We start from the raw sequence: 18176 nt of genomic DNA, 5'->3' as shown, positions 1-18176 counted from the left end.
AATTCAGTGATGGAGATTACCAATAACTTTACTGTCCTTACTAAATATAAAAGAGAACTTGTGAACAGTTTTGTTACAAATAAGTCTCATCTTGAGGAAAACTATGGAAAGAGATAGTGGTAAGCAAGCACTGAAATCATAACCATTGGTTTAAAACACCCATGGTATATGGAAACCTTTGGCCTCCATATACCATAAGCTGCAGAAGAGGCACACTGATTTTTTGAATCACCTCTTCTTTGAGAAAAGATGTTACTTAGATTTACCTTATATAAGATAATGCATAGCATGTAATTAAAACAAAAGTACAAAAACAGAAGCAATCATTTCTCATCTATAGTCCCATCCGTAAAAGATGAAATTTAGAATGCCCATTACTGTTATGCAAAACCCAATCAGAATAGTTTTCAGTAAGAAATTTCTCATCAATTTTGAGAGCTGTGAAATCTAATTCAATTTGAATTTTCTTCTCAAAGTAGTTTAATTCAACAACAGAACAATTCCCATAAAGTAAAATTCAAAACTTTAGCTCCATTTCTAATTTATGATAGCTTTCAAAAATATATCTTTTATATCTCTGTCTAACCCATGCTAAACCTCATCAAATTCACTTTAAGAAATATGAATGTCTGTGCCAGGAAACATCTAATATGATAACTGTCTTAAGCAGAATGTCCTTTATCCTCACAATTATGTCAGCTTTGACAATTATGGGAACAGTGATACTGTTTATTATGTCATTAACACATCTCAATTAAGAATCTAAGAGATTATAGCAATATCTGTCACTTGAGACTAGCAAAGATTCAAGTCTGCTCACAGAAGGAAGAAAAGCTACTAAGTTAAAAGTAACATAAGTGACATTTTGTAAAGTTTTAAGCAATAACTAGCAATTTATTAAATGACACGTACATACATAACAACAACAAAAACTCCAAAATATCTAGAGCTTTAGTATACAAGGCCATTTATTACAAACCCAATGCTTGTAAGAGTAACTAAAGGACCAATCAGAAGACTAAAGACAACATAACAGAATACAGTAATGTCACGTGAGTTCCTTTGGCTCTGCACATATTCATACATGTGAGGTAGAACTTGTCACTATCTGGTCAACCTCAGCTGCTAAAGCACTTCTAGGACCTTCTATTACAAACAAGCTAAGATTACAAGTCATATAACTTTCCTTCAGAGAGATTCCTATTTCTGGGATGAGAAGAATCTCTTCTCTATGAAAACCACAAACACTTTCCATAGTACAGCACTTTCCAAAGTGCTATTAAAACCAAGGTCCACAAAAACAATCTTCAAAGACATATCACAGAAATTTTGGTTGACTTTCCCAGAATCCACCATCAACATATTTCTTTAAATAATGATTAATAGAATTGCTGGATGTATGCCATCATTTCAAATAGTACTTGCTTCTAATTTGTCAGAAATAATGTCATGAATCTAGTACATTTTTTTTAAATGGCAAATACTTCTCACACTTAGTAAGCAGGGAAATCAGCAGCAGTCTGAGTTTAATAGACTTTACTAAAGTAGATTCTAGTTTTGAGTGAAGAGAACTACATACACATTAAAAAAAAATACATGTTCCTTGGAATCTCTATGTTTTTATCTCATATCTTTTTAAAAAGAACAGAAGAAAGATCAAATCAGGAGATAGAAAGCAGTTTTGTAAGACATGAAATAGAAACTCTTAAATTATTATTTAAACTTGTTCAGGGGCTCTTTTTAACCCTTTCCTAAGAAAGAAAGATAATAACTTATAATTTTTTTTTTAATTCAGGTTTGACACTATGTACATAAAAATAGAGAAGACAATGCCCCTAATCTAATATAAATCTGTTGGAGTCACTGACAAAAGAAAGTACAGTTCAAAACAATTGTTTTGAATAAGCACAGTACACATTTGGTAAAACTCATTCCTTTGAGAAGATAAAACTAAAAACTAAAATAGTCCAGAAAAGTTTTTTTATTTTTTTTTTGTACCTTTGATAATTAACCAAATAGTCATTTTATCATTTCCCTACTTTTCAAAGAATTATCCTGGTAAATAAATATTTGAAGAAAAGTTTCAAAGAAAGCTCATCTCAGCAGCCTATGGGAGCTGGTAATGATGACTGAAAAAATTTTTTTAGGACAGGTTAAAATGAAATAGCAAATTAAAAGGCTGGCTTAAGAAAACAATGTTAGTACTTTACCATGAACTATAAGGAAATTACTAAAATTCTAGCCATTTTTTATTAAAAATGTAAGTATGGAAAAACTCCCAAGCCTGTATATCCAATTTAAGATGTGTATTACATTTGGAACTTTGTGCTTCTGAGAAAGCCATGTCATCTGCAGTCCCTTCGTTTGACTGGACTATTCTCTATGGTCCCTAATAAACCTAAGATATCAATGAATCTAATTCTCCCTGACAACTGAGCCTGCATTTATTTGGATCACTCCCCACCCCACATCCTGAGCCATATTCTTATTCTTTATTCTTCACATTAGAAATTTTCTTGGGACCCTAAAAGGCCTCCAGAGAACTGATTTACCTAGGGTAGCGATTCTCCTTGCCCATCCATTCCCATTTATTTTTGCTTTAAACAATACCAAACATTTTCAAAGAATATCCAGCACTTACAACTTCTGCCTGAGTGAGCAAATCATGTCTCCCAGATCTCACCAAGTACAGTCACAGATCATTTCTTTTTGAAGTTAAAGGTTAAAGGATAAAACACCCATTTGGTAGTATGAAGTAATGGTTTCAGTAGAGACTAAGCTTGGATGGCACCCTTCACTCTATGACTTGTACACCCTCACTGCATCCTGGGACACAGGTACCTAGTCAACAAGGTCAGTTACAGGTAACACCTCAACACAAAGCAGATCACTGTTAAAAAGACTACTGGTGGGGGTTAACTCCATAGATACAGCCTCCTGCCATTAGAGCTTCTATTTACATCCACAAAAGGATAATGCAGCAAGTGATCATAAAATTATAAAATATCAACACTCTGTTCTTAATCTGATGTCTTTTTAACTGTCTTCTGTCTTCACTAGGACTGTTAGTATAGCAAAATACATTTTTGTGGGCTTTATATAATCTTTTGATTTACTTCAGCTTCTTAAGAAAAACAATCTATGGAGAATAAAGATCTTAAGAAAAGTGTATAATAAACTGTATTTCTGTCTCTTGTCATGACGAAATGATGGATAGAATTAACATTTAAAGGTTTAACATGATATCACTAGAAGAAATTATGGGTATTTCTTTTTTATAATTTTAGGATGGTAAACACCTTTACAAATACAGTGCAAAATCCAGAAAAGTTACGAATTTCTACAACCACCCCCCCAACAAAAAAAATTTACCAAAAGTAAAATTTGGGTGGAGGAAATCAGGGTAAAACATTTTCAACATATGACAAGAGGTTAATGTCCATGATAGATAATGGACATATAAAAATCAAATAGAAAGGATAACCCATATTTTCAAAGTACCAAAAGTAATAAATCAGCTTTTTAAAGAAAACTGCTAATAAAAATGACATTCGCCTTTATTAAAAATTAAAGTACTATAAATCAGAGTCCCCTTTTTACTCAAAGAAATCGACAAATGATCAAAAGAGACTGATAACTTCAAGTGTTATCCAGAACGTGAAGTGAAACCTGCATTTTCACAGTCTTCAAGGAAATATAAATTCTTTTCTAAAATGTCATTTAAATAACTATCTAAATTCAAAATGTTCATATTCTCGACTTCTGCAAAGCCAGTTCTATTATCTGATAGAAATTTTCACATAAGTACATAAGGCTATGCATACAGATATTTACTTATTGTAGTATTGTTTATAATAGCAAAATGTGCAAATAACCTAAATTTCTGTTAATAAACAAATGAGTAAATATAATTATTACTGTAGTTCCAAATAATATAAAATATTATCCAATTATTTTTTAATTATGTAGATACATTACTGAAATACCTGGTCTTAAAGTCTTCAGCCCCCACATAAGCAGTCTACTCTGAAGCTGTGAGTAAATCCAAACTATCCTATGTATAGAGACCACACTGTGAAGTCATAAAACTGCAAGTGGGAGAGAGACACCTGGCCAGCTCCTAGATGCTCCATCCCCTCCTGTTGCAACTCCAGCCACCATCTGACTGCAACTGCAAGAGAGACACTGAACCACACCTGCCCAGCCAAGCCCTTCCAGAATTCCTGACCCATCAAAAACTGAGAGGTTTTTGAGTCTACAGAGCTAATGACCAGATGCTAAACAGGGATGAATTTATCAAATGGGTAGTACTAACCAACATGGCTCCCTGACCACATGAAAGAATACACTTTCTTTTCTCTTTCTTCCAGAGTATATGGAATATACCTCGTTCCCAAGGTAATGATCAATGAAGGAATCTAAGAGCCAATTCTGCTGAAAGTGCATAACTGGTCAGCTTCGCTAGGGGTCGCAACCTGGTTCTTCATTACTTCATTGGAGGAAGGGATTGCCTCACTGCTTCATTACCCCATTTAGCTTTCAGCTTTTCCAACACATTTGTAACTTGTTTCTTATATCAAATTATCCCGATTAAATTACCAAGTATGGCCTTTGTTCTTCTGATTGGACCCTGGACAATATAGCAAATGATCAAACATCAGATAGAGACAGAGAGACAGAGAGAGAGACAGACACACACACACACGCGCGCGCGCGCACACACACACACACACACAGATACACACACGCGCGCGCGCGCACGCGCACACACATGTATCCCTAGGTATAATCTGAGCTCAATTTAATACAGGCAAAGAACTTCCCATTTTGAGGGTTCACTTGTTTTTAATTCTTAAACTCCCGGATGCAAAAAAATGTTTTAAGTAGATCTTCCTTAAGTTGGATTCAAGGAGAAAAAAAACAGCACAGCCAAAATCATCCTGAAAATAGTTTGTTTCTTTGGAAGCTATGACCGAGAAAGATATGATTCATTAAATAATAGTATTAAATGATTTTATAGAAAAATGTTTTATGTTTAAACTCATGAGATGAAAAGTCATTTATTTATGGTACAGGACAGCCCTTCCTACCTTCAGGCAGAGGATAAAACAGATGGACTAAAAGGTAAAGTACCATGGGTTTTATCCAAAAGACATTGTTTTTCTTGCCTAGGGAGATATCTTGCCTACGCAGAAAACACAAAGGTGGAAAGGAACACTGTGCTCAGTTGGGGTTATGTGATTTCTTCTTTTTTATGAAATAATTTTGGGAATATAATGACTAGAGTGCTTTGTATTTATTCTTGAAACATGGGCACAGTGAAATAAACAGAAAGACAGAGGATTTTTGGTAATTTCTCCTGAGGACAGGAAGTGGGTAACAGCAACCATTTACTTTCTATAAAGATCCAGATTGAGTCTTCTGTAAAGCTGTAAAGACTCAAATGACAATTACAGTGGCAGCTTACAGACAGAACTTAAAAACTGGTAACAGATGCATGGGTTTATCATGTTCTGGAAGAAACATAATTTCAGAAAAGTATCACCTTTCAGTGTGTATATTTAGGTTTATGTCAACTTAATTATACTAATTTACTTGGGTTAGGAATCCTAAAATTATGTTTTAAAGAACATTCATAACTTAATCCTTTTAAGCAACTTCTTTTGTTCTAACAAATGTTTATTGGACAAATATTTCATTATTACTTTCTGGAAGATCTATAAAATTTAAAAAAAAAAAAAAACCCTCACTATCACAACCTTTAAGCACTATGCAACTCAGCAGTTCTGAAGATGATAAAAAGTTCCATATGTCTGTGCTGCCTGACACCGTAGTGGCTGGCAGGTCACTGCTGAGCACTTGAAAAGTAGTTAGTGTGACTGAGAAATTTAATTCCTTTTTATTTTAATTTTAATTAATGTAAATTTTAAATGGCCACATGCAGAACTTAAAATTTAGTAGGAAAAAATGAAGTCATTATTAAATGGCCAAGTAAAAAAATGTGATCTTTCTTAGGCTCCCTTTAATTTGCTCCTGCCACTAGAGCTAAAATGACCTTCTCAAAATGTAAGTCAGATTTTGTCACTAAGAACAAAAACAAACAAATAGAAAAAGACTTCACTGCTTGCCCTTAAGCAAAATCCCAAATGCCTAAAACGGTCTGCAAGGCCCTGCCTAGACCTAGCCCCTGACCACCTTTCTGACCTTGTCACTCATCACACACCTCTCTATAACCAGCCTCCTTGGACTCTTTATTCCCCTTTCTGCGATGGACCATAACTCCCTGCTATTCCAGCGCCTATGCACATGCTGCTACGTCCCCTCAGAATCCTCTTCTGCTCACCTGTCACTTCCTCGGGGGACGCCTTCTCAGACCTCTGTGACTCAGCCCTGTGTACAGCTTCTAGGTAGCATGCATCACAGCTGCAACGTGAGACAACCTTGTGGGAATCTTTGATAAATATCTGGTCCTGGGAATATATTCAATAATACCGTGATAACTTTGTACAGCGACATAGGACTACCGAACTTATTGTGGCGATCACTTCATAAAGTATGTAAATGTCAAACCACTATTCTGTACACCTGAAACTAATAAAATATTGTATGTCAACTACAAAATTAATTAATTAATTGATTAATTAATTTAAAAAATCGGGTCCTGTGGGGATAGACCATGATAACAGGGAGTCTTTCCCCTTCTCTTATCATCATTTAGACCCCAGCCTCTTGAAAGGACTGCTCGCACAGTGGCAACGATAAATATTTGTTTAAAAAGTTATTAATCATAACAGCAACAATAAACTCTAATCTAGAATCTACTATTTCTCAAGCACTTTTATAATTAATTTACATATATTAATTCATTTAAACTTCAATACAAACTTATGAGGTCGCTCTTCTTATTATCCCCATATTACAGGTGAGAAAATTAAGGCACAGAGAAGGGGCCTGCCCAAGGACACAGAGCAGTTAGTTACTGGCAGAATTCACACTCCAGCAGTCTAGCTCCTGAGCCTGACTCTTAACCACTAACCTCTATGATCTCTCTCTGCCTAAGTGACAATTCAGCGGTTCAGGGACAGGGTAGAGCTGACCAAAAAGCAGCTAAGGAATGTTTCATGTGGGAGAATAAATTGATGTGGATCCCAGGATACTGCGTAAGGAAGAGTGAAGGGATCACTCACGGGGTAGAGAGCAGACGTAATCTACACAAAGTTTATTTGGGGAACAATACGAGTCTGACCTGATAGTAATGGCCGTGTGTTTCAGCAAAGGTGGAACACTTGTGAGAGATATGCCTTTTGAGCCCCTGACTCTCTAAAATGGCAAAGTACCACAACAGCAGAAGCTGACTGAAAAATAACTGAGCTCTTTGAAATCCTAATTCCGAGTTATGCACATAACACACATGTCCTATATAAGATAAAGACAGAGTCTCACTGTGGTGTGGGTCCCAGACCAGGCTCAATCACCAGCCAACAGGTTTGCTTCCCTTCACCTTACACAGTGTCAGTTAAAGTGAGATAAAGTGCTTAACAAAGGGCCTGACAAAGAGTAAACTCAATGAAGGCATGTATGAAACTCAGCAAATACTTACGTAGCACTTACTGCATGCAAGAGTCTGCTCTAAGTGCTTGACAAACATTGAGTAATAAATGACTACACATGTATGCCGTAAACCTTCAGGACTGCTATGAAATGGATAGAACTGTTCATGTAAGCCCTTGAGTAGTAACTGTTACTCGAGTGATGAGATGTAAGCCTCAAAAGAAGAAGTTTAGGAATATGCATTTCTGCACATATGTTGTGGCAGTCTCTGGGAAATTCTAGTGGAATCAACATGAAGGGAAGGCATTATTTTAGGAAAATTAATAATCAAACCATAAAAAAGACACAAGCGATGAAGAAATGAAAACAACAGAAAATGTGTACTAAAAAAATAAAAATAATTTTGGGGGGACTGATTATGTCTGAGGTACAACTAGAAATGGTTTCAAAGATTACCTCGTAAACTAAGATTAGCTAAGATTAGTAAAATAAAAACCTCAAATCCTATTCATGAAAAGCTTTCTAGCAATGGCAAATCTCATAATGGAACATAAATGGAAAAAGGAAATGGAACAGTATATGCAATATGATCCCATTTAAAAAAAAAAAGTGATCCATACACAAAGAAAAATCCTGAGGGAAGGGGAAAAAAATGAAAATATTAATAGCATATAATAAGATAGCAATTTTTATATTCTTCTTTATACTTTTTTGCATTTTCTGAGCTTTCTGCAATATGTAGTATTTTTATAACAAGGGAAAAATATTTTTAGCTCTCTATACAAAGATTTCAGACCTAGAAGGAACCCACCTAATCCAAATCCCTCTCATTATGGTTAAGGAAACTGAAAGTCACGGAAGCAAAGCGACTGTTCAAAGGTCACAGAGCAAATAATTCTTGTGTTTCCAAGCTGAGGACTCTTTACATGACCCCTGTCTCTCAAACCTTTGTCTGAATCATCCCAGAAAAATCATCATTCTTGTTTTCTTTGACAGCTCTCAAGAGATGGAAAATGTAAAATACTTTTATAGGTCAACATACTTCACATTTACTTCCTTTGAGGTGATCAGTAGGATATTTAAATAAATAGTGTACAAGTATAGAGTTGTTTTGTACTTACTTCCCTGGTTAATCCAAAAATAGAAAAGACCAACACGGTCTATTCATAATCCTCCTGACCCACACCCTTCCCACTTGAATATACTTCACTCACCTGTTTCCTATTTCCCAAGAGATTCTAATCTAAATGATGCTGGGTGGCACTTTATAGGAAGCCAGTGTATTTGGCCTAGTAAGCATTATGGAACAAACTCTGTGCCAAGGACATTTAACCTGATTTAATGCCACCTGAAAAAGCCCTGGTATACAATTTCTTTGTTTTGGTTTTGTGTCAAGTATATTGTTGATTGTGTAGAAAGTACTGCAGTGGAAACTCTGAACTGAAGAGTTCTATTGATGATGAGACGTTAAGTGAAATTTACTTGATACTCTGAAAAACGAATGGTTGAATTGGAAAGAACATCTGAATGTTATCAGATGACAGCGGAGGCAGATTGGCACAGCCAAGAGCAATAAAGCACAATTAAAGGACAAGCCAGGGCAGGTAAGGAAGAGGCAATGAAAAGTATAAGAAAACACATGAGAGCACAGGTAGGCTCCTGAAAGATGGAAACTGCACACGTAAAGGGAGGAAGAGATTGTGAGTCCAATGTCCTGTACACACCACAAGAACAATGGGGCTACTTTCATCAATGCACCTCCGAGGTCCAAGGAAGGAAAGAGGTGAAATGCCATCAGCAGTAGCACCATTTTAACCAAACACCAACACAGCTAAAGTCATGAATGACTGTTTAGTAATGTTCTTTTTTTTTTTTTTTCAATCATAGCATCATATACGAAGTCAATGGCAGAGTAAGATTAGGACCCTCAGCTAAAGAAATTCCAGTTGCTGTGCCTTCTCTACTGCACTGCCCTATCAGGTATAGCTCCTCAAACTTTAATGTGCAAAATCCTGGAGATTTGTGGAAATGCAGATTTTGGTTCAGTAGGTCTGGGATGAGGCCCAAGATTCTGCATTTCTTACAGGTTGCAAGGAAGTGATGCTGACGTGCTAGTCTGCAAGCCACACTTTCAGCAGCAAGGATGTAAAGTGTCTTCTGAGTAAAGAAAAATTAAAAAAATTCCATCACACTAAAGCCTAGCAATAATAACAGGAAAAACAACCACTTAGGGCAGTTCTCACTTTTTGGCACCAGGGACTTGTGCTCCTATGAGAATATAATGTCTGATGATCTGAGGTGGAGCTGAGGTGGTGATGCTGGCGCTGGGCAGCAGCTGTAAATACAAATGAAGATTTGCTTACTGCCTACCACTTACCTCCAGCTGTGTGGCCTGGTTCCTAACAGGCCACAGAGCAGTACCGGTCTGAGGCCCAAGGGCTGGGGATCCCTGATTTAGGGCACACTATGCAACATTTTGTATACGTTATCTAACTTAATTTTGTTAACACCTAGTATGGTTTTATCATCTCTCATTTGTGGTTGTGGAAGCTGACATTCAACAAACTTAAGTTATTTGCCTACATTCAAACAGATAACAACACTAGGATTTAAAACCATTGGTCAATAAACTACGGTGATGAGATTAAGAGGATTATTAGTTTTGTGATTTTGGAAAGTCCCCCAAATTTCTCTAAGCCATGATTTTTTTTTCATCTCTAACGTGATAATGGCAGAACTGCGGTTTGAACCAAAAGAAGTACGAGATGAAAAAGTATTCTGAAATGTATAAAGGATCTTACTTAAAGATTTAATTTTTGTAACTAGCTGATTCTTTTCGTCTTAATCTCCTATCCCCACCTCCCTAGTTCATAAAATACTACTGAATGTACACCTTTTTTTTAAAGCATATATTCTCCAAACTTTTGGTCTTAGAATCTCTTTATACTCTTAAAAATTACTTAGGACCCAAAAAGCCTTTTTCAGATCATTATGGACATTTTATTTCCTTAAAACTATATCAAGTGGTCATTTCTTGAAAGCAAAATGCAACATGAAACTTGAAACGATATTAATAAACTTTTCATACTGTTACATTAAAATCCATTAGTCTATCTTGCACTTTGAATGGCACTTATATCCATGCATAATTCTATAAATCACCCATTAGTCCTTTGTAAAATATTGGTTCACTGAGTGATGTAGTTCTTCTAAATGTTGACACATGTCATGCCATATAAAAATTACATTCTATCGCCATCAATTTCATCAGAAAAGTCTTTAAGGATTGAGAAGCTGTCAAGCTAGCAATGGCAGATACAAGTTTTCCAAAACTATAATTTTTGCTTGAAAGCTCAGATCGTATCATGGCAAAAGTTACCTTCATCTGTTTTCTTTGAAGTGACCTGTTAACGTCATTCATTTACGAGAAACCATGTGCCAAATATCCAAGTCTGAATAACCAGTTTGTCAGTTGCTCTTTCACCTAAAACTGGTGTTCCACAAAAGAAAAAAAAAAAAAAAAAAGGCAGCCAGTTCAGCTTACAACTCAACTGCACAATTGCTTTTCCTCCAGAAATGCAGCAATATACACACACTTCCAATTTTGTCATACAGAATATTAAGGACAGGTAATTTAGAGCTGAAATTTAATAAAATCTGATTAATCAAGGATTATTTTACTGTTTCATCTAGTATATTCTTTTAAGCAAAACTGTTTTTTCTTTTTAATTGCAAGTGCATGACTACTTGTACAATTGGTGCTACTGCCTTGATTTCTACCAAACTGCAAGTAGTTTTACTCACCCATGCTTTAATAACATCACTGTAAGTGTCAACATGGTGAAAAGAGCAAATAATGTCTTACTATTGTTGTTAAAATACTTTGGACTCCACGGTCCCCCTGAAAGGCTCTTAGGGACCATGCTTTGAGAACTGCCATCTGAAATATTTTGGCTGAAACTCTGTTTTACCTGTGCTGTCTTATGGGTAAACATATATCCAAAATCATGTAAAGGTAGTCTGGAGAATAAGAGGCTTTGGAAAAATCTCACAACAATTGTATTAATTTTGCTGCACAGTAGCATCATAAAAAAACCACTTGGATTTCTTTTCAGTTCTTTCTCTCTAGGAGAGCTATTAAGCTCCTGATGCCTGCTAATGTCAAAAAGCTTTTGAAGGGAAAGAAAGCCACTTTAAGACAAGCTACTTTCTCAGGATTATTCTCTTGAAAACCAAGACAAAAATTATCTTAATTTACGAGCCCCAAATCACACCTGTGATAAAATGTTTCCCACCTAAATCCGTGTAAAGTCTTAAGATATGAGCAAATGATCCATCTACAAATGAGATATGCTTGCAAAAAATCACCCCCTCCAAAATGACTTTCTATTATGACTCTCCATTTTTCTAGTCTGGTATATTTTAAATATATTGAGAAGGAAACTCAAAATAAAAAGAAAGCCAACATCCCAAAAGTTTGTATGCACTGGAAGCTCACAACAATGTATGACTACTGACCACACAATGGCAAATGGCAAATGGATGGGATGGCATTAGCCATTAGTCCAGAATGAAAATTCAAGTTAAGAGTCCTTTCACTTATGAAAGTCTATTACTTACTAATGGTGCGATTGTTGCCTATAAATTTAACACACTGTTTCTAGAAGTGGAGTAAATGAACCATTTACATCTGAATAACTCCAGGTACTTGTTACAAAATGCAAAATCCTTGGGCCCATTCTTGTCTTAGTCTGCTTGGGCTGCTATAACAATATACCATAGACTGGTTAAACAATGGAAATTTATTTTCTCACAGTTCTAGAGATTGGAAAATCCAAGATCAAGGTGTTAACCAATTCATTTCCTGAGGAGAGCTCTCCTTCCTGGACTGCAGATGGCCTTTCCTTAGTGAGTGCACAGAGAGAGGGAAAGAGCAAGATCGCTCTTCCTCTTCTTATGAGGCCACTCATCCCACCAGGAGGGTCCCACTCTCATGCACTCATATAACCTAATTACACTGCCCAAAGGCCTTACTTCCAAAAACCGTCACATTCTGGAGGAAGGGCTTCAACATATGAATTGGGAGAGGGGGTCACAAACACTCAGTCCATAACAGATCCAAATGTTCAACTCACAATCTCTGGAATTGGAGCCAAGGAATGTCTTTAAGAGTGCCAAGTGGTTCCTATGCACAGTAACGTCTAAGAATCCTGATTGTACCCCTGTGAGTCAGATGCTTCCTTACCTGTAAAGTATATCTGTCACCAATTTAAAGTTGTTGAGGTGCTGAGGATCAATTTAGAATGTATGGGAAAATGTTTTCTAAAACTTCTAAGTGTAATGCGAATGATTATAATCATCCAAACTTTTACTACCTACATCTCCACCAAATCTTATTTTAAAAACTAAAAGTGAGTAAAGGAGAAGAAAATAATGAAAAATATAACCAGTTATCTTAATTCTTGGAATTGAATCTCAGATAGCTAAAACACTCAGGAAATAGAGTGTTCTAATTAATATTTGGCTGAACATTCTGGCCATTTTTTTTGAAAGTCTTCTTAAATGTATTTTTACACTTCTTTCTTTGGTAGATACATAACTTAGCTCTTATTTGATGCTAGTGTTCATGATGGGTTAGTTTCTAATTATTGGTTCCTCTTGCAAAGGAGTATTTGTAATTTTTGTTGTTTGGAGGATATTTCATGATTGATAGAGACATGTTTATTTTAACCTAAAGGCAGATCTCTAATTACGAGTTGTATTCCAAAAGCTTATTTGTTCCTAAGTTGTTTGGAACTTGAAATGCCCTTCCCCTTTGCAAAAAAAAAAAAAAAAAAGAATGAATCTCTGTGTTCTTCAATAAGCCCATAATATAGATAAAATATAGTTGAAATACATTTGCCACGTCTTAAAAGTCATGACTATTTTGCAATAGAATTCATCAAAACAAAATTAAATATAGGACTATTTTCATTTACCTTTAATACTGATATCTGAGGGAAAAAGCATCAGCTAGAAGATGAAAATAAAAATTTCTGCAAACATTCTAAAAGGATTAATGGTTTCCAGTTCTTTATTATACAGAATGCATAATGTCTCTCAATGTGCGCATCAGAGATTCCCCTCAGCCATAATTAGTATATGATGGGGCAGAAGTCAGCAAAACTGGGTACAGAGCTAACTAAAAAGTGAGATAGGAGGGAAAAGAAGAAAGATGTTGAAAGGGTGGCTGTGTATCCATGAGAAAGAGTTTGCATGAAGGAGAAATAACTGAGACATTAATACTAAGAGAGAAAAATACCAGAACATGACTCAAGGCAGAAAAAAGGAAGCAATAGAAAGCAATGCTAGACAAAACAGTTCCCTAAAAAAGCCACAAAGATTGAATCTGGGGTGTCGACAGCAAAATCACCCAAACAAAAGAGGCCTTGGTGTGAGGGAGACTCTCATTCATACCTACTGGATGTCCTGACTTGCACATGTCAGATGGCCACATGGGGTTGTTTGTACCTGAGCAAATGCCCCATGGTTAGATCCTAATTCTGAATCCAAGTTATCACAGTGGCCTTGTTTGGCCTCTTAGGTACACTGGCCTTAGTTCAGAATTTCTGTTTATAGTTCATTCACTGCCTCTTCCATCTCCCTTTTATAGCAATAATTATATTATTATATGTTATAGCGATAATTGTCATTATAGTCTAATAAAATGTTTGATACCAGTTTGATCCTTTCCCTGAGTTTATACCCAAGTATTATCTCTCTCACTGCATCTATATTTGGATTCCTGCCCTTCAGCTGGCCATATGGGTATGTGGTTGTGTATTTAGTCTTCCCATCTTGCCCCTTTCCCAGTCAAAGTGTTGCTGGGACTAAGTAAAAAGGCAGTGCATTCTTCAGTCAACCAAAAGCTGACACTGTGCTGGTCCTAGTAGCAAACACAACAATCTTGTTGGGTTCCTAGAAATCTATAGCACATTTTATTAGAACCTGTGAAACAAATATCATATGGGGCAAACGGGGGACTTCTTTGGCCTCTAAGATGCTCTGGTTATTTAGAAATAAAATGCTAAACTATAGCTGGAAAGATGTCAAATTTCACAAATCAAGGAGCAATATCAATTCCAGGTCAGATTAAGAGCAGAGAACTATCTTGAATATTGTCCTTGCTATATTTTAGAGATAAGATAATGTGTTGCAAGAGGAGGGGGAAGCTAACAGAATTAATAACTTTCACAGCCAAATATCTGATAAACATGGCCAAATTCTGCTACTCACAAAGAACTCTTTCATTGAAAGGTGAAAGTAGTTTTTACTCACCATCACCCACACACAAGGCTCTTTACACATACATAGATCTATATATTCATAAGTACATCAGAAGGTCACAAACACAAAAACAATGCTGTAGAACAGCTCACTAGAGAATGGAGAAATTTACTGCCATGTGGCTGAAAGTTACTTGTCCCTTTAAAATTATGCCAGGAAACAAGAACGACATTTCAAATAAACCTTCAAGTCCAACCTCAGTGAAAGTGGACATTTCAGTTCAAAACTTAATTAGGAAACAAGGACAGTATATAACATATCTACTGAAGTATATCGAGAATACTACTTGTATTTGCTCTCTTGAAATTTTCTGCAGTCTGGCTCAGAGCCTAGAAATGAGCATTTCCAGGGCCTAGAGCCAAAAGACCCAAGAGCAGAGCTTGCTGATCTTCTCCTGGGATCAAATACCACACTGGGGAGAAGCAAGGGTAGGGCAGGACCTTCCCTTCTGCATCCACTCTCACACACCTACATCATTTAGTTTATGAGAAATTTTCAAAAAAATGCGATTGTCAGGTTTCCACAGATCACTCTGCACGGCAACTCTCGTGTTTATCCTGCTAGATAAAAACTGGCTGAGGACCTCCTCAGTGGCCAGCCGCTCATAACCTCGACCCCAGATGCAATTAGCCAGTCCATGTCTTCAGTTTGATGAAAAGTGTGCTCATGTTTAACCTGAAAAAGGTATCCCATAATTGCAGCTTCTTTCTAAGAGACATGTCCCAGAGCTCTTTGATGACAATTGTCAAGTTCCTTTTAGAGACTTTCCATTTGGAAGTGCATCATTTGGAAAAGGTCTTAGGAAAAGAAGGATATTGAAGTAAGGAAGGGGGGGAAAATGGGTAAATTAAGAGTTTCAAAAATAGAGTAATGAGTTTTGGTGGATATTAATGTCCCACAGTACTTCATCAAAAGAATTATTTCCAATTAAATCTGTGTTATGGCAAAAAAAAAAAATCAAAAAACAGCAACAAAAATAAACAACATCTAATGAGATGAAACTATTCAGACTTGTCCTAGTTGTGGAAGTATGGCCTAGGACACCTCCACATCAAACACCTCTCTAGAGTTGCATCATCAGAGCATAACAGAATGCTGTTTGACCAGCTAGCTGATCGCAGGGGTCAAAGATTAGAATGCATGTTCCAAAGGCAGCCCTTTATTGATACCAATTGTGGATCTCTAAATAAATATGTAGGATTTAAAAACTAAACTTGGCAATTGGAAATGTAGCAACAGTTTAAGAGTATGGGCATTTAGATATGATTTCACATGAATTACATATAGATTCAATATATAATTACCAAATACCTCATGGTGTGCTAAACATTTGAAAGTACTGATACTAAATAAGCAATTGTGATACATAAAAGCTAAGGTCTCCTACTAAAAAAACTGAAAAGGTAACTCAACAGACTAAAGCTAAGTTTTCATCAATGGCTTGTGTTCTAAAGAATGATATATGATACAAAAATATAACTTGAGTTAAAAACATGTGATTTGGGACACTTACTGTTTGAATCTTAGGCTTATTTTTAAGTACTAAGTATATGCCACCATTTCTTTAGTCTAGGAATGTTGTAAGTACTAAGTATATGCCACCGTTTCTTTAGTCTAGGAATGTTGGTTCCTGAAAGTACTGTAACATTTCTATGCCACCCAAGCTATAATGAAAATGGAAATGTTTATAAAGAAACAAAAGATTTCAAAAATCAGAAAAGATATTCTCTAGACAGCACTGGTCAAACCATAATATGTACATGACGATCTATTTTAGGGTACACTATACATGGAAATCTATTCTTTCCACAAAATACAATAAAAATGATTTCATCTCCTAGTAGGTTTTCAATTTACTTCCCTACATACATCGTTCTATTTGATCCTCATAATAATTTTACACGATGTGAAACGGAGTTGATGTCCTCATTTTAACACAGAAGAAACTGAAGTTTGGGGAGAGATTATAAAAGTCTTTAGCAATTAATAACGACCATGAAACCAACATCCCAGGCTTCTGACTCTCAGTCCAGCACTTCCCAGCACAGATCTAGATTGAAAAACAACTCCCATATTTCATAGTTGGCTGTGGATCCTGCAACTGTCATAACGAAATAGCAGAGGAATACTGAGGACTTTTGTAAGCAACAAAACTGTGTAGCCTGTATAAGAGGGTGGACAAAGAATCATGAACGTTTCTTTACAGTCACATGAGATTAATATTGATGGAATCGCTAAACAGCTGCAAGGAAATTCCTCAACAGAGCCAAAGGAAAAAGTATTTTCTAAAGTTCCTTCAAACTTGAGCTCTGTTGAATCTTTTCAAATGGAATCAGTTAATGCAAGGAGAGTTATCAATACTCCAACTGCAAAACGCCACCCGAAAGGGGTAAAACATTGTTGATAGTTCCGAAGACCAACAACTTTCCGGCTGCTCACTTTTTTCTAAACGCCTTGAACTCTCTGGGGGTTAGAGGTAGTATTTCTAAAGTTCACAATTTTTTAACAGTCTGCTTGCACAAACAGGCTCTTTTATAAGCATCAGTTAACACGAACGAGAGTGAACTATTCCCCTGGGGTTAACAGAAGGCACAGGAGTGATGAGCACGCATTGCAGCCTGCAGAGCGGAGCGTGAAGGCGCACAGGAACGGCACACGAGCTGCCTCTCTCCGGGTCCCGGGTGCTGACTGCGCTCGGAGCGCAGGAGCCGGGCACCGCCCGCCCCGCCGGCCCGCGGACCTACCAGCGAGAGCACTTTATAAGTGTTGGGGTCTTTGGCCGGGCGGGCGCTCGCCGCCTTCTCCAGCGGCTCCTCCCCCAGGTCCATGGGTGCCAGCAAGGACGCTGCCGTCTGAGGGTCCCCCGGCGCCTCGGCGGCGTGGCCGCGACCTGCGTCCCGGCCGTTGCCCGCCAGGCCGTCCCCGCGGCCGTGCCCGCCCTCGCCGCGGCTCCCGCCCCCGGCGCAGCCGTCGCGCTCCATCGTGGCCCGGGCGCTCCGGCCCCGCTGGCCCGCTGCGCCTTTAATAGGCTCCGCGCCGGCCCCGCCCCGCCCCGCCCCGCCGCCGCGCCCGCCCCGCGCGGCCAGACCCTTGGCGTGTCGCCCGCCCAACGCTAGAAGTGAGGGGAAAGCAACTCAACGCCCCGGATTATTTGGCTTCCTGTTTGATTTCGGGCACTGTGCGTGTCGGTTATTTTGGGTCCTTTACGTGGGCGTGTCTTTAACTTCCCCCAAAGCCTCTCCCTCCCAGCGCCCCGGCCACCTTCCGAACACTTGCAGGAATCGCCCTGCGTGGCCTCG

At 37.5% G+C, this 18176-nt stretch overlaps 1 protein-coding gene across 1 annotated transcript in view; it reads right to left on the bottom strand.

Annotated features, from left to right (window-relative positions):
* The window catches only part of ENPP1 (ectonucleotide pyrophosphatase/phosphodiesterase 1), a 55239-nt gene extending 37370 nt beyond the window's left edge, over positions 1–17869 (bottom strand). Inside the window, exon 1 of the mRNA XM_016129406.2 lies at positions 17622–17869. Coding sequence (XP_015984892.2) covers positions 17622–17858 — 237 coding nt within the window. The 5' untranslated portion in view covers positions 17859–17869. The remainder of the gene's footprint in view (positions 1–17621) is intronic.
* Between the last annotated feature and the right edge of the window lie 307 nt (positions 17870–18176).

Source organism: Rousettus aegyptiacus, unplaced genomic scaffold (assembly GCF_014176215.1).
Source record: "Rousettus aegyptiacus isolate mRouAeg1 unplaced genomic scaffold, mRouAeg1.p scaffold_m13_p_1, whole genome shotgun sequence".
In the NCBI taxonomy this organism is placed as follows: domain Eukaryota; kingdom Metazoa; phylum Chordata; class Mammalia; order Chiroptera; family Pteropodidae; genus Rousettus; species Rousettus aegyptiacus.
The sequence above is the reverse complement of the archived record's forward strand: the minus strand, read 5'-3'. Positions and strand labels throughout refer to the sequence as shown.